A 22,280-nucleotide genomic window follows, 5' to 3' on the forward strand; every position below is an offset into this window, starting at 1 on the left:
AAAAAAAAAAAAAAAAAAAAAAAAAAAAAGAAATATGACTTGGGCTGGAGAGATGCTGAGTGGTTAGAGCCCTGGCTACTCTTCTGGAGGACCCAGGTTAGAATCCCAGCACCCACGTGGTGGTTCCCAACTCTAGTTCCAGGGGGATCCAGTGCCCACTTGTGGCTTCCAAGGGCACTAGGCACACATACACAAACCAGGCAAATCACTCCTGGACACAGAAGAAATAAGAATGACTAGGGCTGGGGAGACAGGGTAAAACGCTCTGTGTGCAAATCTGAGGACCTCAGCTCAGCTCCTGGCGTCCACACAGAGACTCTGGTGTGGCTGTAATTCCAGTGCTGAGCGATGAAGACAGGAAGTGACTGGCTGGCCAAGTCCAGATAATCAGGTAGCTACAGACTCAAGAAAAACTTGTTTTTGTTTTCTTCTCAAAAAACAAGTTGGAGCCAAGCAGTGGTTCATGTCTTTGATCCCATGCTTGGGAAACAGAGACAGTTGGATCTCTTGAGGCCTACGCAGTCTACAGAGAGTTCCAGGACAACGAACACTGCCATACTGAGAGACTGTCTTGAAAACAAAACAAACAAACAAAACAAACCCCCCCCCCCCAAAAAAAGAAAGCTGGGAGAGATTGCTCATTGGTTAGAGCATTGGCTAGGTTCCCAGCACCCATATAGTGGCTCACAACCATTTATAACTTCTGTTCTAAGGGATCTGATGCCCTCTGTCATTTAAAGGAAAATGGCTAGCAATGTACACACATGGTACACATATGCAGGCAAAACACCCATACAAATAAAACTATCTTTAGAGGAAATGAGAAATGATAAAAAAGATTAAAAAAAAAAAAAAAGGTTGAAGAATGACTTAAGACAAGACCTGATGGTGACTGCTGGCTTCCATTCGTCTCTGCACCTGCACACACAGGTTCATCACATCCACATATATACACATATATACACATATATACACATATATACACATATACAAATGAAATACATAGTCCACCTAGCCCATGTCCTCCTGCAAGCCATCAAAGCATCTCCCAGTTCAGTCCCAAAGAGCCTTTCTCACTTTTACCCCAGAGTTTCCTGACCTCTGAGTTCCCAAACTTGAATGTGTCCTATTTTCCCAAAGGATGAAGCACCTGGGAGTAGGGAGTGTTATTCTTAAGACCACTATAGCATGCCAGAGTCACAACCTCAAAGTCAGCATCTCCAAGGATGGCTGATCCACGGCAAAAAGGATACAGTCAGCATCTACACACCACACGGCTCCAGTGTGGCCCATGTAGGTGCCTAGCCTCTCGCCATTGACAGAGTACCACACATTGACGATCTGGAAAGAGTAAAATGACAGGACAGGTCACATCCCAGAAAAATCAATAGCTTAGTTTGCACTAACCAAGCTCAGACCCTCTGCAAGCTCTAGCCAAGCCAAGTCTGCTTCTGCTCACTTACAGTGGGGGAGAGCTGACTAAAAAGACCGCTCCTGGGTTCTCAACCTTTCCTAACACAAACAGTAGAAGAGGCAGGCCTGCAATAGCACCCTCATATGCTTCTGTCTGGATTCAGAAGAGTCAAAGGCCAGGTTGAGTTCCAGCTTAAAAAAAAACCTTTCAGGTCCTGTTCAATTGACTCCGGATGACAGTAAGCACGCATGGGCTCCAGTTCTTTGTCACTAGCTCACTGTGTGATCTTTTTTTTTTTTTTTTTTTTTTTTGGTTTTTCGAGACAGGGTTTCTCTGTGTAGCCCTGGCTGTCCTGGAACTCACTCTGTAGACCAGGCTGGCCTCGAACTCAGAAATCCGCCTGCCTCTCCCTCCCAAGTGCTGGGATTAAAGGCGTGCGCCACCACCGCCCGGCTCACTGTGTGATCTTAAATACACTTAAATTCTTTCCTTTAAATGACAAGGGGAGCTGGAGAGATGGCTCAGAGCTTAAAGAGTCCTGGCTGCTCTTCCAGACAACTTGGGTTCGGTTCCCAACACCCACATGATGGCTGACAACAATCTGTATCTGCAGTTCCAGGGGATTTGATACTCTTCTGGCCTTCACAGGCACCAAGCACACACATGCTACGCAGACATACAATGCAGGAAAGCACACATGTACATAAAATAAACAAAATCATTACAGACGGCCACACACACACACACACACAATTTTTTTAAAAAAGGACTGGGAGGTGCTGTGTGTGACAGCACACATCTGTGTTCCCAAGACCAGGAGGATGGAGAGGTGCAGGCCAGCTTGGACAGATACCCCACCCTTGTCAACAGCTTTCTTCAAAAGCCAGCACTGAAGCTCCAATAAAAGCATGTCTATGAAACTTAAGCGTAAGTGACTAACATACACAGAACAGTGCAAAACTATTTACAGGAATGATCTCACTTTGCTGAGGGAGCTACTTAAAGTCTCCATGTTTTACTCAAAGGGAAAACTGTAGTTTAGAAAGGTTAAATGTCGTGTTCAAAGTCTCACTGCTAGTAGGTGTTAGTAGGAGTTAGGAGTTACATCAAGCTCTGACTTCAGACTCTCCACTGCTAACCATCAGTTTACTGCCTCCATGTGAAAATGACAGTACCCAAAGGGAATAAACGTGGGACTGAACAGACTAAGCCAAGCAGTTGACCCTGTCCTGTCCCTAGGTCCCCTTCCACAGTCTCTTAGTTTTCTTTCCCTGGGTACTCTTTCCTTTCATCCACCAACTTCTTCCAGATTTCCCTGGCGGAATGCTGTCGCTAACCTACCCCGGTATGGGTGGTTTCCCCTGCTTCACAGAGAAATTTCCCTCCGGCAGCAAACCTTGTTCACCTACAGTCCCGGCGGCGCGAAACTCGCCCCTCCGGGTGCCCTGCCCGCCCGCCCGCCCGCAGTCGCTCACAGGGTCTTTGGCCACAGTGAAGAGGAGGTCCCCTTCGCGGTTGTACTTGATTTGCGTGATGGACCGCTCATGGCCCTGCAGCAGGATGGGCTTCTGTGGGGACAGAACCGAAGTGTCAGTGCCGGGAACCTAGTCCCAAACCTACTGAGGGCCCCCCACCCCCACCGCGACAGCAGCACCCCATGCCTGGAACTCACCATCCTGGCGGTGACGCGAGGAGAGAGGCAATGTGAGTAGGACCGGAAGAAGACTGGGACGATTTCCGGATGCGGGGACTCCGCCCTCTCGCTCCCGGAAGTAGAAGGGCCCGGCGTTTCCATGGCGGCGTCCTTGGGTGGGTAGCTGGCCCCGCCCCTCCGCGGGCTCTATTCTAACTTTGGGAACCTTTTCTGGCTCCCCTCGCATCTCCGAACCCCAGGAATGCTAAGCCACGCACCCTGGTCTCCCAGACTCACTTCCGCTGCCTTCCGGCGGGTCCTCCCAACCTATCGTAGGCCGGCGTGGAAAGCGCGGGAGGGAGATGGAGCCGGTCAGCCGGGCTGGAGGAGGCCAGAGAGGGCCCGGGTGACTCACTGACCCTTTGCTTTCAGGGCAGGTGCTTGCTCTGGTGCTGGTGGCCGCACTGTGGGGTGGCACGCAGCCGCTGCTGAAGCGGGCCTCCTCCGGCCTGCAGCAGGTGCATGAGCAGACGTGGGCCCGGCAGCTATTGCAGGAGATGAAGACTCTCTTCTCGAATACTGAGGTGCGTCTGTGGAGCTAGCTCCCTTGGAGGAAACGCTGAGCGTTTGGTCACTGGTCGGCCAGATTCCCAAGCTCACTAGAAGCTCCTGGAAGAGTCATTTATCCTGTGTGTCTCAGCTTCATCATCCGTAAAATGGAAATTTTTTTTTTTTTTGGTTTTTCGAGACAGGGTTTCTCTGTGTAGCCCTGGCTGTCCTGGAACTCACTCTGTAGACCAGGCTGGCCTCGAACTCAGAAATTCGCCTGCCTCTGCCTCCCAAGTGCTGGGATTAAAGGCGTGCGCCACCACCGCCCGGCAAAATGGAAATTTTAATGATAACCCATGTATAGGGCTGATATAAGAAATGAGGTTAAGACACATAAGACAGCATTGGGCCGAATACAGCGTACATGTTTAATCTATGACTTTTTTTGCTTTTTGTTCTTGTTTTTTGTTTTTGGGAGACAGGGTTTCTCTATGTAATCCTGGCTATCCTGAACTCACTAGCCTCGAACTCAGACATCAGCCCGCCTCTGACTCCTGAGCGCTGGGATTAAAAGCACCACTATTGCCAGGCTCCAGGACTACTCTTAATGTTATTGTCACCCTAGCAAGTATGTAACTATTTGGAGCCTTTCCAGAAGCTTTCTTTGGGCTCACCTTGCCCTGGGATAGAACATAAGGAAAGCGGTCGAGAACTGCCTCCAACCTGCCTACTGCTGCCGGTGTAAGCTAGCTAGATACGCAGCACTCTGAGGGTTAGCCGGAAGGAGAGAGGTACAGATAAAGTGTTATGTGAATTCAGAGGAGAGAGATGGAGGATGTGGAGTGGGCTTCTTGGAAGGGGTAACACTGTCACTCAAGGCCTTATACCTGTGGAAGATGAGAACTGGCCACGACGAGGGAGTGGGCATTTAAGGCAATAGAGTACACTGAATGTGTTTCTCTCTTTGCTCTAAAGGGTCCTCAAATACATGAGCATCTCTGAGCATTTGTAACCATCCCAACCCCTGTGGGAAAGGCCTAAGCCAGAACAGGGGTTCTCAAACTGGGTAGCAACTGGAAAGGGTCACATACCAGACATCCTGCATATCAGATACTTACATTACAGTTTATAGCTGTAGCAAGATTACAGTTATGAAGTAGCAATGAAAACAATTTTATGGTTGGGGTCACCACAACATGAGGAACTGAGTTAAAGGGCCACAGCATTAGGAAGGTTGAGAACCGAGAAGTCTGTTGCAAACGCAGGCGATAACAGACAGGTTTCTCCTCTTTCTAGTACCTGATGCCCTTTCTCCTCAATCAGAGTGGCTCCCTTCTGTACTACTTGACGTTGGCATCAACAGGTGGGTCTCTGCCTTGGGTCTTCTCTGGGGTGGAAGCCATATTTTTACAAAGGGAATCGGAAACACCTGGCACCTGTCAGTGAGGGAGAGCACCTGTTTCTGGTCCTTCTGTGAGTCAGGCAGTGAGGTGGGTGTACCCGAGTGAGAGGCCAGTCACTAAGGCTGGCCTGACAGTCCTGTGCAGCAGCAGAAGGAAGGTTCACTGTGGTCTCGTAAGTGCTGACCTCTTTTAATATTTGGGAGGAGGGGTTTTCCTGATACTTTTTCTGTTTGTTTGATGATTGTTTTAACTTGTTTTCTTAGATTTATTTTGTGTGTGTACTTGTGTGTGCACATGTGTTCTAATGTGTTTGGTCAGAGGACAAGTTTTAGGTTTTCCTTTTATCTTGTAGATTCTAGTAATGAGCTAGGACCATCAGTCTTGATGGCAAGTGCCTTTACCCACCGAGTGGCCACACCAGCCCCTTTTTGTTGTTTTTGGGGTAGAGTCTCACTATGTGACTCAGACTGCCTCCAAATCCTGATCCTGTACCTCTGTCTTCCGAGTGCTAGGATTGTAGGTGTTCACCAAACACCCATGTAAGTGATGTGCTGATGCTTTGGTCCCCCATATACTACCTGCCTGGCCTAGAGTAAGTCCTTTATTTGAATCTTGGCCTTATATAGTGAGATTCATAGCATTGTGAAGATTAGTTCAGTCTATGAGAAGAATCTAGCAGAGTACCTGACATACAAGAGAGGCTCAATAAATATCAATATCCTTTCTCCAAGTGTTTATTGACTATTCCTATCCTATTAAATCAAGCTGTATATTTTATTTATATTATGATCTTCTGAAACAAACATGCTTATAGTCATGGAGATGATGGGCAGTTTATTATGCTTGCCTTTGTAAATGTACTTTTTATTTGCCTGATGTAATTGTCACTTGGAGGCTTACTGCTAAATAAGCTTACCCTTTCTAGTTCTCTCTGAACTCGGGCTGTCTGGTTCAATTCAGCTGTTCTGGCTCAAAACTCCTCTCCATGCTGACTGATTCAAACTGACTTCTCTCAGCTTCTATTTAATTGCTCTGATTAGCCTCAAACTAACTCTGGCAATCTGTTCTAATCTTCTGTCTCCTTCTCCTTCTCTGGCTTGTTCTGTTCTCACCTGCAACCTGCTTCTGTAAAACTGTCCCAGTAAAGGGGCTGGAGAGATGGCTCAGTGATTTAAGAGCACTGGCTGCTCTTCTAAAGATCCTGAGTTCAATTCCCAGCAACCACATGGTGGCTCACAACCATCTGTAATGAGATCTTATATGCTCTCCTGTTATGCAGACAGAATATTCATGCATAAATAAGTTGTTTTTTTTTTTTTTTTTTTTGAGACAGGGTTTCTCTGTGTAGTCCTGGCTGTCCTGGAACTCACTCTGTAGACCAGGCTGGCCTCGAACTCAGAAATCCGCCTGCCTCTGCCTCCCAAGTGCTGGAATTAAAGGCGTGCGCCACCACTGCCCAGTCATAAATAAGTTTTAAAATAAAAGCTGTCCCAGTATAACTGCACTCGCTTTCTCTCTCTCCTCCAGCTGCATATTAATGGTTATAAGCTGGGCCTGGTGCCTCATGCCTGTAATTCCAGCACTTAGAGGCTAAGGCAGGAAGAGAGCCACAAGTTCATAGACATCCTGGGATACGTAGTATGTCCTGGGATACTTAGTGAGTTCTAGGCCAGGCTGTCTCAAAAAAGTTAACAAGAAACTCTACCCCACCCCTTACTAAGGATTTTTGCCCTTGAACTTTTGCAAAAGTCTCCTTGCTGTGTTTTTGCCTATCCTAGAGACCAGAGCCCCAAGAGGAGGAAAGAACCTGAGAAGACAGCCTCTAGATTGGGTACTTTGAGATTCAGCTAGAGTCAGTATCCATAAGACTTGAATTGCTAGGCTGGGCTGCAGCTCGTTTGATAAGAGTGCTTACCCAGCATGCATGAAGCCCTGGGCTCCACCCCAGCTCCCAGAAACCCTTATGGTGGTTACCTTCTAGTCCTTAGGAGGTAGAGGCAGAAGGATCAGAAGTTTGGGGCCAGCCTGGGCAGTGGTGGCACATGCCTTTAATCCCAGCACTTGGGAGGCAGAGGCAGGCGGATTTCTGAGTTTGAGGCCAGGCTGGTCTACAGAGTGAGTTCCAGGACAGCCAGGGCTACACAGAGAGACCCTGTCTCGAAAAAAAAAAAAAAGAAATTTAGAGCCATCCTCAGCTGATAAACAAGTTTAGTAGGAGCAGCCTGGGATACTTAAGAGCCATCTTACAAAAACAAAGGAGAGGGGTCCACAGGTAACAGCACCCACCAGCAAGCCTGATGACCAGACTTTGACCCCTGGAACCTACAAGGTCAAAAGAGAGATTCTGTGCTTGCTAGTTGTCCTCTGCCCTCCACATGGTGTTGGTATTCCAAGTGTCCAGCCTCTGGCCTAATGCAGCTCCTGCCTAGGAAGACTTTAGAACTTACTAATCACATGGTGGCATTACTTTTTATGAGGTTTTAAATTTTTTAAGTTATTTATTTATTTTTATTTATTGTATTTGGAAGCAGTTCCTCTGTGTAGCTTTGGCTGTCCTGGAACTCATTTTATAGACCAGGCTGTCTTCAAACTCAGAGATCCACCTGCCTCTGCCTCCCAAGATCTGGGATCAAAAGCGTGAGCTACCACTGCCCAGCTTGTTTATGAAGCTTTTGTCTTTCAGTGTTAGGGATCAAATTTAGGGTGTTTATTAAAATTGGAGGTGCCAGGCATTGTGGTACATGCCTGTAATCCCAGTACTCAGGGAGTGAGAACACGACAGTCAAGAGCTTAAGATCAGCCTCAGCCACAGAGTGAGAAGTTAGCTTGGGCTACCGGAGAAATTTGCCTCAAGAAAAAAAGAAGAGGGCGGGACAGATGGCTCAGCAGTTAAGAGCACCAACTGCTCTTCCAGAGGTCCTGTGTTCAATTCCCAGCAACCACATGGTGGCTCACAACCATCTGTAATGGGATCTGATGCGCTCTTTTGGTGTGTCTGAAGAGAGCTGTGGTGTACTCATATACATAAAATAAATAAATCTTTAAAAAAAAGAAAAGGTTTGAGCAAATTGCATTTTAAAAAACTTTAGATTATCTTATGTGTGTATTTTGCCTACATGTACACTATGTGTGTGTTTGGTTCCCAGAGAGGTGAGAAAAGGGCTTCAGATCTCATTGAACTGGAGTTAGAGAGAGTTCTGACCCCATATGTGAGGAACAAACCCAGCAAGTGCTCTTACTCTCTGCGCCATCACTCTGGATCCTTGTAATTTTAAAATATTTATGATGTATATGTGTGTGTGAGTGCGATGGTGTACCTGTGCACATGTTGAGGTCATAAAACAACTTCTGGCATTTGGCCCTTCATGTGACTCCTATAAACCAAAGTCAGCTTGGCAGCAGGCATCCTTACCCACTGAGCCATCTTACCCATTCCAGCCTCTCTACACAGAAAGAAACCTTAAGCTTTTTAAGTATATGACTTTATAGTCTGTTTCCCTTATACTAAGTGGTAAGTGCTGTGGAAATGTGTCACAGTGCACAGAGCACCCAGCGAGTATATAACTGTGGGAGCTCATTCTGCTGTGCCCTGTAGTGCCTGTCTGTCCTGTGCCCTTGAGATCTCCTTTCTCTTTGAGGGTAAAGACCTCACTCTTATTTTCGTTTTGTTTTGAGCTGAGTTCTCTCTATACAGTCTTGGCTGTCTTGGAACTTGGTATATAAATCAGGCTGGCCTCAAATTCCCAAAGATAACACATTCTCTGCCTCCTGAGTGCTCAGACTAAAAGTGTGTGCCAGCATTGTTAGACTTTTGTGCACAGATTAGAACAGACAACACCAGACCAAATGGTTCCAAAGGGGAGGGGGTTTATTCAGGACAGAGGGCAAAGGTGGGGAAAGAAACGGGAGGAATGGTGGAGGGAAATGAGGTGGGGGGAGAAGAGGGGAAAAGCGAGGGGACAGAGAGAGGCTAGAGGCAAGAAAGTAAGAGAGAGAAGGAAGCAAGCAGCCCCTTTTATAGTGGGCACGCCTACCTGGCTATTGCCAGGTAACTGTGGGGAGGAGCATACCTGGGTGTTGCCAAATAACTGTGGAGGTGGAGTTTAGACAGAATACTAACAAGCATACCTGGCTGTTGTTTTTGAAATGATCTCACTCTGTAGCTCAGGCTGGAATTTAGATATACCCCAGGATGGCCTTGAACTCCTGGCTGTCTTCCTGTTTCAGCCTCCTAAGTGCTGGAGATAAGTGTGAGCTACAGAACTTGTCAAGATCTTATTTTTATTATCTAACTAGGATAGGGAGGTGGTTCAGTGGTTAAGAGAACTTCTTATAATAGAGGACCCTAGTTCAATTTCCAGCACCACATGATTTCTCACACTATTCCAGAAGGTTCTGACACTCTCTTCTGACCTCGATATGCACAACACATGCATAAAAGCAAAATACACACACACACAAATCTTTAAAGAAAGGGAGGAAGGGATCCCAACAACTGGAGTGAGCTGTCCCTAAAACTCTTGCCTGCCTGTGGATCCCAGTCCTCTAACTGGGCTCCACAGTCCCTCTGGTCTCACTGGGAGAGGATACACCCAGCCCTACAGAGACTTGATGTGCCAGGGTGGGAGGATACTGGGGTGGGGCTCTGTAGTGGGAAATATTTAAAAAGAATGGCAAGTTTCCACGCTATGCCCAGCTACTCTCAGCCCCAGAGTCTCACCGGCCTGTTTTCATCTCATGGAGATTCTCTGACTCAGGGCTCCAAAATATCTCTACCCAGCTCACTAAGTTCCCACTGGCAGGTTGCTACCATGCCAGCCCTGTGCTTCAAAACCCCTACGGCCTTTGTGGTGCACATCTGGCAAACTCATGCTTGCCGTAGTTGTACTGGGAAGGAAAACACCACACAAGCTTAGTTCAGAAACAATGGTAACTCAATCTCAGGGTCCAACAACTAGAATCCTAACCTTGTATCTATATGAAATCTAAGTCCTCCGGTGGAGAATCCACCATAGAAACCAAGAGACACTAGTAGCTACATCTTGTCCTCATGCTGTCCATGTCCAAAAGACCATTTCTCTCTCCTCTTCCTTTCTTCCCCTATCCAACCCAAAGTCCCTTCTACTTGCCCAGTGATTGGCTCCTTTATTCATTAGGGGATTGGCTCACAAGAAGTCACCTGAGTACCTGACTCACTCCTTGTCCACATCCCCTCCCAGGAGAGCGGAATTAACATCAAAACACAAACAATACCAGGGCCATCCTTGACAGGTACTCCTCCCTCTAAGGTCCTCCCTCTCAGAGGAGAAGGGAAGGGTGTGTGTGTGGGGGGGGGGCAGCAATAGGGATGTAAAGTGAATGAATAATGGAAAAAAAGAAAGGAAGGAAGAAAGCAGCCAGGCAGGTCTCCGGCCTTGGAGGTCAGGTGTTCGTGCTAGAGTCCTGAGGAAGCACTGAACTTGGAGGCAGGTAATTTGGACCTCAGCCCTGAGCCTTGAATCACTTCTATGGAAATGAGCTCATTCTCTGTGTGGAAAATCCACTGCTACTATATCTACTGGAAACAGCAAAAGTCATGAAGCCAGCACAGCTGTCTGACAGCTCCAGCAAAGCTGAGCAGAACGCTCACTGCTCCTTGTGTTTCTCACTTTTGGGTTTTGGTCTCTATGTGTTGCCTTCTTGGGAGTTTCTGCATTATAATTCATTTTATGTCTTCCTGAGAACATTATGTCTGAATCTTTCTAGGAAGTCTTAAACTTAAACATCTGCTTTTAACTTCATCTGGCCTTATTTGGAAGTCTTTAACCCTGGAGATTGTTAAGCACAGATGAGATTGACAGATAAGCTGGGAGTCCACCACTACTACAGGAGTTTGCGTGGGTGTCCACCCCTGAGCTAGCTCAAATGATATGATCGAGGCAGGGTGAACAGAGACACTTGACAAACTCTGGCTGGCCAGGAGAGTAAGTTACAATATGCTTAGAGCTCTCTGAAAATGTAGTTTTAAAATGGGGGGGAGGGGGTCAAATAGGTTACACTCCTGGAGGAATAGAATCCCATAGACAAGACTAAACTTTTTCTACTTTATAATGTAGATGATGAAATGATATAATAAAAGAAGTTAGGGATTAGTATTTGCTATTCATAAAAAGACCGGTTCAGACATTTTCTGTTTGGCTGGAGTGCTTTCAAACTGTAAACACTTCCAGCCTAAAGCAGGCTGTCATATCACAAACGTTTGCTTTCAGGAGACAGTCGTTAGATTCTTTACATTGGAGGGCTGAGTATAAAAATAAAATCTGTTCTGTTTGTATTTTCTAATTGTGACTGAGCTTGTTACCCTGGACATGTAATAAAAAATCAAACACATAATCTGTACTTCTTAGATAATCATTAGTCTGTCTGTGTTCTGTGAAACCTGTATAAAGAAGTACCTCAGTCAGAGCTGTGAGATGCCCAAGCATCTCCTCTGACTCATTCGCTCTCCAAGACTCCTTATCTCCTCTGCAGGCCACTGTGTGACCTTTCCCAACTTTCACTCAAGTGCTGGGGTGACCCAGACTCAGATCTCTATGCGTCCATAGCAGGTACTTTACTGACTGTGTTCCCAGTGTCCCCCCCCTCCTTTTTAATAGTCTTGCTATTTGGCCCAGGCTGACCTCAAACTTGAGATCTTCCTGCCTCAGCCTCCTGATGGCTGCGATTGCAGCTATGTTCCCCAATGCTGCTATGTAGCCTCAGCTATCCTGGAGAAAAAATTATGTCTGAGTCTTTCTGTTTTTCAAGACAGGGTTTCTCTGTGTAGCCCTGGCTGTCCTGGAACTCACTCTGTAGACCAGGCCGGCCTTAAACTCAGAAATCTGCCTGCTCTGTCTCGCAAGTGCTGGGGCTAAAGGCGTGTGCTACCACTGCCCAGCTTTCTAGGAAGTCTTAAACTTCTGCTTTTAACCTTATCTGGCCCTGATAACTCCTGAGGTAGACCAGCCTGGCCCTGAACACATCTGCCTGCTTCTGCTTCCAGAGTGATTGAATTAAAAATGTTACTGTGACTGTCCTGTGTATAGGTGCTGATGGTGATAAGGGGAGAGGGAGGAGGGCATGCTGCAAATGTCTTATCCCAAGAAAGGCACTCTTTGCATCTAGAGATTTTTTTGTTCTGATTCCTCAGATCTGACGTTAGCTGTGCCCATCTGTAACTCTCTGGCCATCGTCTTCACACTGATGGTTGGGAAGGTCCTTGGAGAAGATGTTGGTGGGAAAGGTAAGTCGGGCTGCTGCACGGCAGGGCATGGCTGTGTGGGCCTTGGAGTATGTGAACATCCCGATTCTGTCTCCCATGGGTGGGCGAGGAGAGGCCTGCCCTTTGTTCTACCACAGCTCTCCTGCTAGCTTGTGGCCCTCAGTCTCCTTTCCCTGAGCAATCTGGGGGTAGAGTCTGAGATGAGAACCAGGACCAGGGGTCACCATCTAGTTTTCTTCCTTGGCCCCACTGACCCCAGCCCCTTGATGGTTTCTTTATCTCAGAAGCAGTGGCTGGCATGGTACTCACCGTCACAGGAATCACACTGTGCATCACAAGTTCGGTGATCAAGACCCAGGACCAACCGTCGAGCACTTGAGTGGGCCAGCCCACCTTCATCTCTGCTGTGCTTGGCGGATGCTAGGCACTGAGGTGCAGACAGTGACCCACCAGCTCCTCTCTCATGTCTCAGGTCACATCTACCTCAGGGGTCACAATAAGAAATGCACTGTCCAGAGGACGTTTTCAGGATAGCCAAGGCTACTCAGAAACCCTGCCTCAAAAACCCAAACAGACAAAGGACAGCACTGGGCAGGTTTTATAACCTTTACTGGGTCCCACAGTTGAGATTTAGCACTGGAGCCAGGCATGGTGGAGCACGCCTTTAATCCTAGCACTCAGAAGGCAGAGGCAGGTGGACCTCTGTGAGTTTGAGGTCAGCCTGGTACAGAGCAAGTTCCAGGATATCCAGGGCTACACAGAGAAACTCTGTCTTGAAAAAACAAAAACAAAACCAAAAAGGATTAAAAGGACTTGGCACTGGAGACTGTACAGACCGTCAGCGCCTCTGCCCTGCAGCCATCTTGTCTTCCTGCTGCCACCCGAGGCAGTGTTACCCAGCCTCCACTACCTGACCTGCTCTAGACTGTCAGCATCCACAGTGCCTCCACTACATGGGAAGGGCTGGCTGCAGTCTCAACCAGGAGTGGCTGGACGCCTCCACAGCTCCATTCCAGTGCTTTGGCTGACTGACGGTGGGATTCAGGGAGAGGGTCACATCAGAATGTCAGGTGGAAGAAAAACAAGCTGGCCCTGGGCAAAGTGCTCAACTGCCAGTCCCTCAAGTAGACAGCTGTGTGGCGAGCAGCACCTAGCTGCAGCAAACATCTGGCCAGTAGCAGCTTTCAGTAAATCTACAGCAAACAAAGCTTAGCAAATATTTTATTTTATGAGCCTGCTCCTAAATGGAGTCTTTCTCTGGCAGGGATCACGTAAGGAAGTAGCCCCCATAGAACTTGCTCGCCTGTGACTGAGGAGGCCTCACTTACTGAGAGCCCAGGAGGCATGGCTTCTCTAGAACAGGTTGCTGAGGGCTGGGGACTAGAGGTGGCTGGGAGTAGTTGTCCCCAGTTTGTATCTGGAGCTCCCAGCTCTTAAAATGGTGGAGCATGGTCCGTAGTTGGGACTACAGCCCAGGCTGGTGTTGTGCAGACAAGGCCTCTACTGCTGTCTCTGCTGCCCTCTGGTGGATGTGTGGAGACATAGAGCTATCTGTATGCCCAATTTGCATAGACTGCCAGAGGTCCCCACACACGAAAGGAGCCTACTGGAAATTTGAACGCCTTACAAGGAAAACAGGAAGCCAGGCTTTCAGATTTATATCTGCTCAGTCACCAGGAAGATGCGCCGTGGATTTTAGGTCAGATCTCTGCCCATCTTAAGGCTTCCCAGTGTCAATGTGATGGGCTTACCTGATCCACTTCCTAAGCCCCAGATGTCCCCTTCCTCGGGTACAGAGAAGCCCCATACACTCCCTTAACTCCTAATAAACAGGCAACATTGGCTGATACCCAGGCTCTGGGGCCCTCAGCCTCCTGTGCCTTCACCCGCTATACCAGTTGGTTCCCCTGAGCCTTGTCCACGGTCTCCAATGCCTCAGAGGATGACAACCCGTGTGAAGGTGGAAAGAGAACTGACTCCACAGAGTTGTCCTCTGACCTCTACATGGCTGTGGCATGTACATATGTGCCCATGTACATATGTGCACACAACAGTGAACATGGGATGTCAATCTAAGAGGCAAGGAGCACGCCGGTAGAGGGGCAGCACATAGCTCTGCTGAAGCATCCCACTGCAGACATGTCCCGTCAGAGGAGACTGGTGTGCTTTCCTAGCATGTATAAACAACGGGTGTGGTGATGCAAAGGGCCAACCCTAGGCCCCTAGCCTGATGTGAATGAGAGAGCAGGGAGCTTGTGGCTGAAGGAACTGCTGGGATCTGCCATAGAAACTGGATGGCTCAGTTTCTCTTGGCTCCTTTGGAGAAGGCTGGGCTACCAGGGCCTTGTGGCCCTGGACCTACAGATAGGACACTGGGCTAGAGCTTCACATGTTGACTGCTCTCACCTTTCTTGCTCCCCAGTCTACACTTCAGTGTGCCCTGCTGCCTGTGGAAGCTTGGGAGAGGCCATGTGCCTTCTTCATAGTCTGTATCCTTCCTTCCTGTCTGCCTTCATTCCTATCAGACTGTCTATCTAGGAATAGTTCAGTCATCGACACTGGCATTCAGAGATCCCCAGTGAAACCAGTCTGCTTTCTGCTCTTGGGCCACATGCTCACTGGGCCCATCTGGAAGAATTGGCTAATCTGGAATGGGAGGGTGAGTGGAAAGTTGGGCCCTGCTATGCCAAGTAGCCAGTTCCAACATCCAGTCTAGTGATGAAGCATTTGGCATGGCATGTGCGACTCTGTAACTGCCACCCTGGATGAGTCTTTTTGCTTATGCTTGAGAACTTCAGTTCTCACCCCTGAGAAAGGGGAGAGGAATGGAATCTTGGCTTCATATGTTTGCTGAGCAGATGCATGGGGTAAGGCTGGGGTCCTCAGCCAGCCACTCCCCTTCACTCATGTAGCTGTTCCCCTTGGCACCCACCCTCTGCCTGTGGGCTTTCTACTTCAGGCTTGGAGGACACCTGCAGTGAAAGGAAGGTTAGAGGTGACTCAGAGGGCACTTCCTGTGACCTGTGACCCTCTACCTCAAACAAACCTACCAGCAGCCCTTGGACAGAGAGGGGCTGGGCACCAGCAGGTCCACACGGGTGGGCCTTGAACTCCTCCAACAGCCACATAGTAATGGCCATTCACCAGAGCAGTCCCTGTGGACAGTGGGAGCCCCTCAAGGGTGCAGAGTCTACGAGGAGAGGTAATAAGAAAGCTGGTGGCCAAGAGGCCACTTCCTACCCAGTAGGCACTAAGCTCCATCAGAGGACCTTCTGATTCTGGTCCTCCGCCGGGCAACAGCTAACTTAGGTTCTGCCCTGGAAGATGTCCTGCTGGAGAGTACACACCTTCCCCTGGCCTTTTCATCCCGAGGAGCAGACAGATACAGTGGCACTCCTTGGGGTGCATTCTCCTTGTCCCATACTCGCGCACAGCCCCACTCTGTAACATGGCCTTCTCAGTCAGCAGCTTCAGCACCGTTTCCCAGTCCTGGATGGCAGTCTGGGACGGCCTCAGACTAAAGAGGGGACTCAGCAGGTCCCCATTCCTGAACGCACTGAGACAAAGAACAGCCAGGTAAGGGGAAGGATCTCGAGACTCCCTATGTGGAAGGGAGTGTAGGGAACAGGTGGTCCAAGAACCACTTACATATTGAGTTTTCAGTCTTCCCACTTGTAATAGGAGCTCCTGAGGGGGAAAAAACACTCCCATTTTCTTGACCTCAGGTAGGCACAAATCTATATCCCCACTCCCTGAGGTTGGCACTCACTGGATGTAGCAGGGAGTATCTGCTGGCAGCCACTGTCCAAAGGTCCCATCACATGGGCACTGAGACATGGAAGGCTCCTGAAACCAAGTCAGCTCTTCAAGTCAGAAGTTCAGGACTTTGGTTGGGACTGGGTGGTTCTAAACATGGGGTGAGCAGACAGGACCCAAACTTGTGCAGGAGAGCGAGTGAGTGGAGATGTGTCTGGTCACACGTTTCTGAAAGGAGCATCTGTTTCCTGGGCCACATAACTCCTGTCCTCTGCCCTCATGTGTCACTATCTAATTATTCCTTTGGGGACCATGGTTTGGAGATTAGGTAAAAGGCTGGGACTGAGCCAGGGCCAGTGTCCTCAAGTCCCAGGACCCAGGACAACAGCAGGTTCAAGAATGACTATGATGTGCTTCCTGAAACTGACAGCTCTCGCTGCTTCTAGGACCCTTCTCAAAATTAGAGCAGTCCCAGGAGGGATGGGACAAGAGGCTACAGTGTCCCCACAGGACTTACATGTTGTTGCCTGTTCTTCCTATCTGGGTGTTTCCTCCCAGGAGGCAAATAGCTGAAAGGACAGATAGATCCCAGGTCACCTTAAAGAAGTGTGAACCTTGGCCAGCCAGGTTTATGCCCATCATAGCCAAGACTATCATCACCATGGCTAGTCTGAGGAGACTATTCTCCAGGTTGACCTTGCCCTTGACAACTTTGCGATGGGTATAGTGGCATATGCCTTTAATTCTAGCACTCCACCGGCTAGGCATTAGTGGCACACACCTTTAATTCCAGATCTGGGAGGCAGAGGCCGGTGGATGGATTTCTGTGTTCAAGGGCAGCCTGGTCTACAGAGTGAGATTCAGGACAGCCAGGGTTATACAAGTCCTGTCTCAAAACAAAACGATTCTAGCACTCCAGAGAGGCAGTGGCTGGGATAAAAGGTGTGTGCCTCCCACTGCCTGGCTTTAAAAATAAATGTAATTACTAAACAACAACAAGAAAAAAAAAAACGACTTCAGAAAGACATCCGACTTACAGACTTCTCTTCATAGGCTTGTCCTGGTTGTGATGGATGGACATCTTAGTAACAGAACTTAACCCGAGTTACAACTCAATTTATTTGTTTACATAGCCCCTGGCCAGTTTCTCAATGTGCTTCTTCTGCACTCTGGTAGTACAGTCTCTCCCGAGGCTTTGGAAAGACTAAGCCTGTTGACTTGAAGTAAGTACTAGATACACTTATTAATCCCACCGCCCTCCACAGGCACTTTAACCAGCCCCAACCCGCTCACTGGAGCTTGTGGAATCGTTCAAAGTTGGCAGCCACATACTGCCCTCCATTCTGTAGGTCAGCCAGGTTGGTGACAGGGTGGCCATCACTAAGAGTGTAGACCATGGTGGGGTAGCAGTGTTGGGTCACCACCAGCTGGTGGCCTGGGAAGGTGTCCCCATTTCAATACACCAGTATCCTCTTGGCTGCCATGGTATATCACAGACAGAGCTGTTGCCAAGCAACTAAGCCCGGGCAGGGAGATGTGCCAAAAGTGGAGTCCTGCCCTCTTATCCAAGAAGTCTGTGAGCACCTTGGAAGCATTTCCCTGAACTTGGTCTCAGGTCTGCCCTTGACAGGCCTCACAGGAGCAGGATAGATATGATCACTTTTTCGTTTGTTTTGCAGTTGGGATCAAACCCCAGACCTTGTCCAGCATGGTCTGATCACATTATGAAAGGCAGACCTTAGGCTTAGTAAGAGGGAGATGTCCGTCTTCAGGGCTTGGGCTCCTTTGAACAGCTAAGACAGAGGGCAGTCAGCCTGGAGCCTGTTACCCAAGGAGGATGGCTAACATCCTAGGCAACGTTGCTAGCTGGTTCTGGAGATGTCACTCCATGTCAGATGGCCCAGAATCTGTCCTGGTCAGAGGCAGGAGGTAAAAGGAGACAGGCTCAGAACTTGCCAAAAGCCTGTTCTGACAACCAGGTAACTGAGGAAAGCAATGAGGTATGGTGTGTAGATTGGGGTCAGTGCTAATAGCAGCCAACAGAGGCCTCACCAACAGTGGTGGGCGATTTACAGGAACAAAACTTAATTATCTGTGGCTGGCAAGAATGCCCAGCCTGAAACTCTGAACTCTTAAGAGGCTGGTCAGAAATAAAAAGATAAGAGAGGTCATACACAGACACATACACACACTGGGCCTGACCACCTGTTTCATCAATATCACAAGTGCACATGAATACTTATATACATACACATATGTACATACGTATAGACATACATATGATATATATTTGTATATATACATGTTTATCTATCTATAATCTACCTATCTATAATCTATATCTATATCTATGGTGGATGGAGCAGAGCCCCAACAGCCACTTAATTTTCTCTCAGCCTTTTTATACCTTCTTAGACAAACATTCTTTATAAAATACCTCACAGATAAAATGTTTACACAAAGTGGGAGTTTCAGAAGATGTTGATAGTGAGTTCAAAGCAGTGTTTCATTCTATAAGCTCATAAGTTCAAAGCAGCAGTTTCACATGGCCTTGCTTTATCACAGTGCATACCTGTGGCTGCATCCTTGGACCTGACCTAGGATGAACGTTTTTCCTCAATCACAAATCTGTCCCAAGCCTGTTTCGCTTCTCAGTGTAATTTATGAACATTCATTGTGTTCCTTATTATGCAGCCTTTACTTAATATTCTGAGGAGGGGGTTCATTCTCTTTTTGACTCTAACTTTATTACATCTAGTTTTTTGTTTTTGTTTTTTGTTTTTTGGAGACAGTGTTTCTCTGTGTAGCCCTGGCTGTCCTGGAACTCACTCTGTAGACCAGGCTGGCCTCAAACTCAGAAATCCACCTGCCTCTGCCTCCCAAGTGCTGGGATTAAAGGCGTGTGCCACCACTGCCCGGCATCTTTATTACATCTTTCTGGCAAAACAACTAAAACCATCTCCTCAAACTTTCTTCCTTAAATTATATGAATCAATTCTATAGTCATTAGTTCATGTAAACAGTATTAATTTGTGAAAGTTCATGTTGATCTGCAGGAAATTTGCCCAATAGGGTGGCTGTCCCCCAGTAAGTAGCACACCAGGCTACAGGCACTGAGGGTCTTCTGGTGTCCACTCACACCGAGGCACATAACTGAGGAGTGTGGCGATAACAAACGTGAGGAGGCCCATCAGTAGCAAGAAGCAATCTCTGGGGCTATGCCTCACCAGAGCACACGCATGGCAGCCGACCAAGACGGTGAGCCGTCTCCAGGGAGATCATCACTTGCCCACACAGCTCCTCCTGTGTGGCGTCCACCAGTCCAAGAAAAACTCTTATTCTCCATGATCCTCCTACCCTAGTTACCCCAAGACAAGGTGAAATTTGGCTTAAGTCACAGGCGGAAGATACAAGGGCATGGCCTCCTCCTTTCTCCTATTGTACCAGTTCAGCCCTCCAGCTTCTCTTAGCCTGATACCAAGGGCCAAGGGCAGGAGACAGAGGTGATACCACGGAGGCAGGACAAGGGCCTGCTTCCCTTATCATTTTTCATAGCATCCCCTTTGGGAACCCTTCCTCTCCTAGATCCTCACGTCTTCCCTGATGGTCCTGCTTTCTTGCTAGTATCTGCCCTTCCCCTAGTCCTGTCTTGCGAAAGACAAGTTCTCCATTTCTTCATCTGCACTGCAGAGTCCCATGGCTTTCCCATCCTTCTGGACTAAGCTCACTGGTCGTTCCATGGCTCAAAGTGCTAGCACTAGGGGGTTGGCTCTTGGGTGGTTTAGTCCTTGTGAGATACCTAGAAGTGCTAGTACTAGGAGGTTGGCTCTTGGGTGGTTTAGTCCTTGTGAGATCCAGACTACCACGTTCCTGCCCTGCCAAGGTCTCATCCCAAATCATGTGGCCTTCTGAGATACTCAAATCACAGGGCCCGGCCCTTCGGCAGTCGGCCTCCTTGTAGCTTGGCTTTCTGGAATATCTGTCGTTAACATTTAGATTTTCGCAGAGAGTAGGTGGCTGTGTTTCAGCTTTTCCAGAATAAGGACTCCTAAACCTGAGGTCCCCAGGGGTCTGATCCTCTAGGAGTTTCAACTGCTGTAGGGAGGTTTCATTAAAGGGCTGTCCTCCATGGTCTGGCCCTTTGGCGACCCTGTCCCCTCCAGCCTGGCTCTCTAATGCTGCAGGCAGGTGTGATCCAGAGTTCCCATAGCAGAGTTCCCTGCCTTTAGACCCAGCAGTGGCTTTGCCAGTACTGGTCACACTGTCTGGGGATTTCTGGGGCTGCAGTCTGCCCTTGTGGCAGGTGTCCTCTGCATGACAGGGCTCTCCTATAATCCTGTCTCTGTACGACTGGTTGTCCAGAACACAGCTTGACTGCAACCAGGTTTTCTCATGGGCCTGTCCCCTGTGCTTCAGGCACGTGTTGGGAGGCTCGTCTCTGGTCTGGCTGGCTTCTGGGGATCTCAGGGTTTGCTTGAGAATTAGGTACTGTTAGGAAAGAAGAGAGGTGAGCTTGCTCAGGCATGGCAAAAGGCTCCTCCCCCACCATGAGTTCAGAGAGGGCTTTCAGTCAGTCCTACCTCCTTTCGACTGTTGATGGCCTGCTGCAGCCACAGCAGCTCCATGGCCAAGTGGTTGCGCTGCTCCTGGAGCTCCTGTTGGCTCTGGGACAATCCTAGATCTGTGACTTCAATGAAGAAGGAAGAGAACACTTTGAGACAGCCTTAGATACTGGGAACTAGTCTAGTCCTAGATACTGGCAGAGAGGAGGAGGTGGGGGAGGGTTACAACTGTATCCTTTCATGGGTCATGGGAGGCTGAGACCCAGAGGAGGTCGGAACTGCCTTGGTCTAGCCAGATAAGTACCTGCATTTTCCACCCTGGAGACAGAGGTATCTCTGCTGTTCCCCTGGCTGGCTCTCCTGCCCTGCTCAGCCTGTGACCAGGGGCTATCATCTCTGCAAAGACTTCCTGGCTTTGCTGGGCTCTTTTCTGTCTTCTTCAGAGCCATCTCCTCCCAGATGAGTTCCTTTTTAGAGTCTTTATATGGGGAATGGCTCCATAGTTTCTGCTCTGGGTTTGTGATTTTCTCTGCTTTCCAGGATCGATGAGATTTTGCCTTATGAGAATTTAGAGAGGTGTGAGACACGCAGAGCTAACACTACCACCACCACCACCACCACCACCACGATCACTAATGTCTGGAAACCATAGTCTAGTGAGCAAGTGGGTAGGATTAGGGATTGGGGTGTGAGGAAGTGAATCTGCTTTCTCTTCCAATGACTACTGAAGCTTTTGCACAAAAAAAAAAAAAAAAAAAAAAAAAAAAAAAAAAAGTTCCAGTCTGGCTAGTAGCACCTGGGAAGGCTGAGGCAGGAAAATCTGTTGCGTTGAAGGCCAGCCAGGGCTACCTAGTAAGGCTCTGTGTCTACAGACTTTGGGAGCTTGCTGGAGAGATGGCTCAGCAGTTCAAAGAACTCGCTGAGAGGACCCAGGTTCAGTTCCCAGCACCCATATGGTGGTTCACAGTTTTAACTCCAGTTCTAGAGGGTCTAATGTCCTCTTTTGACCAACGGGTGTGCCAGGCATACTTACAGTGTACAAACAACAGGCAAAACACCCTCACACATAAAATAAATCTTCAAAGAGGGGAGTCCCACGATTCCCTTGAACCCTATAGCAGATTCTTTCCTTTCCCCCTGAGGTGTGTAGTACCTCTGGGAGAAATATGGGCCTTGGAATCCATCCCCCAGTCCACTGAAGCGTGCTGAGGTCACCCTCAATCTCCTGGACAATTGCCTCATACTCAGCTCGAAGGCTCTGGAATTGACGTCGGACCATGAAGCCCCGGAAGGCAGCCTAATGTAGAGAATAAGTGGGAAAGATACCTCTTAACATTTTTAGAAAGCGGTATCTTGGCAAGCGCTCTTGATTTTATGGTTGTTGGCAGATGGAGAATCAAGCCCATGGCCTTGCACTTGCTGGGCAAGCACTCGACCTCTGAGCCCAAAAGGGAGAGATCTTTGCATCCTGGAGGCAGCCAGAGAGAACACGGTCGTGGGGAAGGGTTAGGCGACTATGTTTTGAAGCTCTGGGAGGCGAAGAGAAGATGCTGAGCGGGACCCTCATTCTCGATTTACGGTCCTTTTATCTCTCCCTAACCCAGCCACAGCTCCGCATTCTTGAGTGCAGGGCAGAAGGCGTGCGGGTAAGGGACGTTATGTGACAGCTGCATCTCGCCGGAAGGTCTAGCCCCTGACCCCAGGTGCACTCGCAACTCCATCC

At 48.5% G+C, this 22,280-nt stretch overlaps 4 protein-coding genes across 5 annotated transcripts in view; 1 reads left to right on the top strand and 3 right to left on the bottom strand.

The window, feature by feature from the left end:
* Positions 1–3,150, bottom strand: part of Eif3i (eukaryotic translation initiation factor 3 subunit I) — a 7,532-nt gene extending 4,382 nt beyond the window's left edge. The window contains exons 1-3 of the mRNA XM_028759801.1: positions 3,087–3,150; positions 2,890–2,982; positions 1,254–1,341 (exon numbers count right to left, since the gene is read on the bottom strand). Of these exons, the coding sequence (XP_028615634.1) occupies positions 1,254–1,341; positions 2,890–2,982; positions 3,087–3,089 (184 nt within the window). The 5' untranslated portion in view covers positions 3,090–3,150. The remainder of the gene's footprint in view (positions 1–1,253; positions 1,342–2,889; positions 2,983–3,086) is intronic.
* Positions 3,151–3,184: 34 nt separating this feature from the next.
* Tmem234 (transmembrane protein 234) lies at positions 3,185–14,133 on the top strand. 2 transcript variants are annotated; one of them, XM_028760000.1, is made up of 5 exons: positions 3,185–3,223; positions 3,480–3,631; positions 4,893–4,959; positions 12,168–12,260; positions 12,524–14,133. In XM_028760000.1, the coding sequence occupies exons 1-5, from the start codon at positions 3,208–3,210 to the stop codon at positions 12,616–12,618; spliced, it is 423 nt and encodes a 140-aa protein (XP_028615833.1). In that variant the 5' UTR covers positions 3,185–3,207; the 3' UTR covers positions 12,619–14,133. The 2 variants fall into 2 exon arrangements, with proteins under 2 accessions (XP_028615833.1, XP_028615834.1); XM_028760001.1 differs by having other exon boundaries at positions 3,193–3,223; positions 12,527–14,133.
* On the bottom strand, positions 13,160–18,835 carry Dcdc2b (doublecortin domain containing 2B). The gene is given in 9 exon segments (XM_028759999.1): positions 13,160–13,267; positions 13,991–14,096; positions 14,509–14,597; positions 15,172–15,211; positions 15,290–15,334; positions 15,336–15,353; positions 15,355–15,429; positions 15,664–15,840; positions 17,289–18,835. Coding segments are annotated over 9 exon segments (849 nt in total). The 5' UTR covers positions 17,480–18,835.
* Positions 18,836–19,313: 478 nt separating this feature from the next.
* Iqcc (IQ motif containing C) lies at positions 19,314–21,867 on the bottom strand. Its single transcript, XM_028759914.1, has 4 exons — positions 21,711–21,867; positions 20,862–21,114; positions 20,576–20,682; positions 19,314–20,483 (listed from the first exon to the last, which is right to left on the bottom strand). The coding sequence occupies exons 1-4, from the start codon at positions 21,834–21,836 to the stop codon at positions 19,671–19,673; spliced, it is 1,299 nt and encodes a 432-aa protein (XP_028615747.1). The 5' UTR covers positions 21,837–21,867; the 3' UTR covers positions 19,314–19,670.
* Between the last annotated feature and the right edge of the window lie 413 nt (positions 21,868–22,280).

The sequence above is a fragment of the Grammomys surdaster genome, unplaced genomic scaffold (assembly GCF_004785775.1).
Source record: "Grammomys surdaster isolate TR1022 unplaced genomic scaffold, NIH_TR_1.0 126313, whole genome shotgun sequence".
Classification (NCBI taxonomy): domain Eukaryota; kingdom Metazoa; phylum Chordata; class Mammalia; order Rodentia; family Muridae; genus Grammomys; species Grammomys surdaster.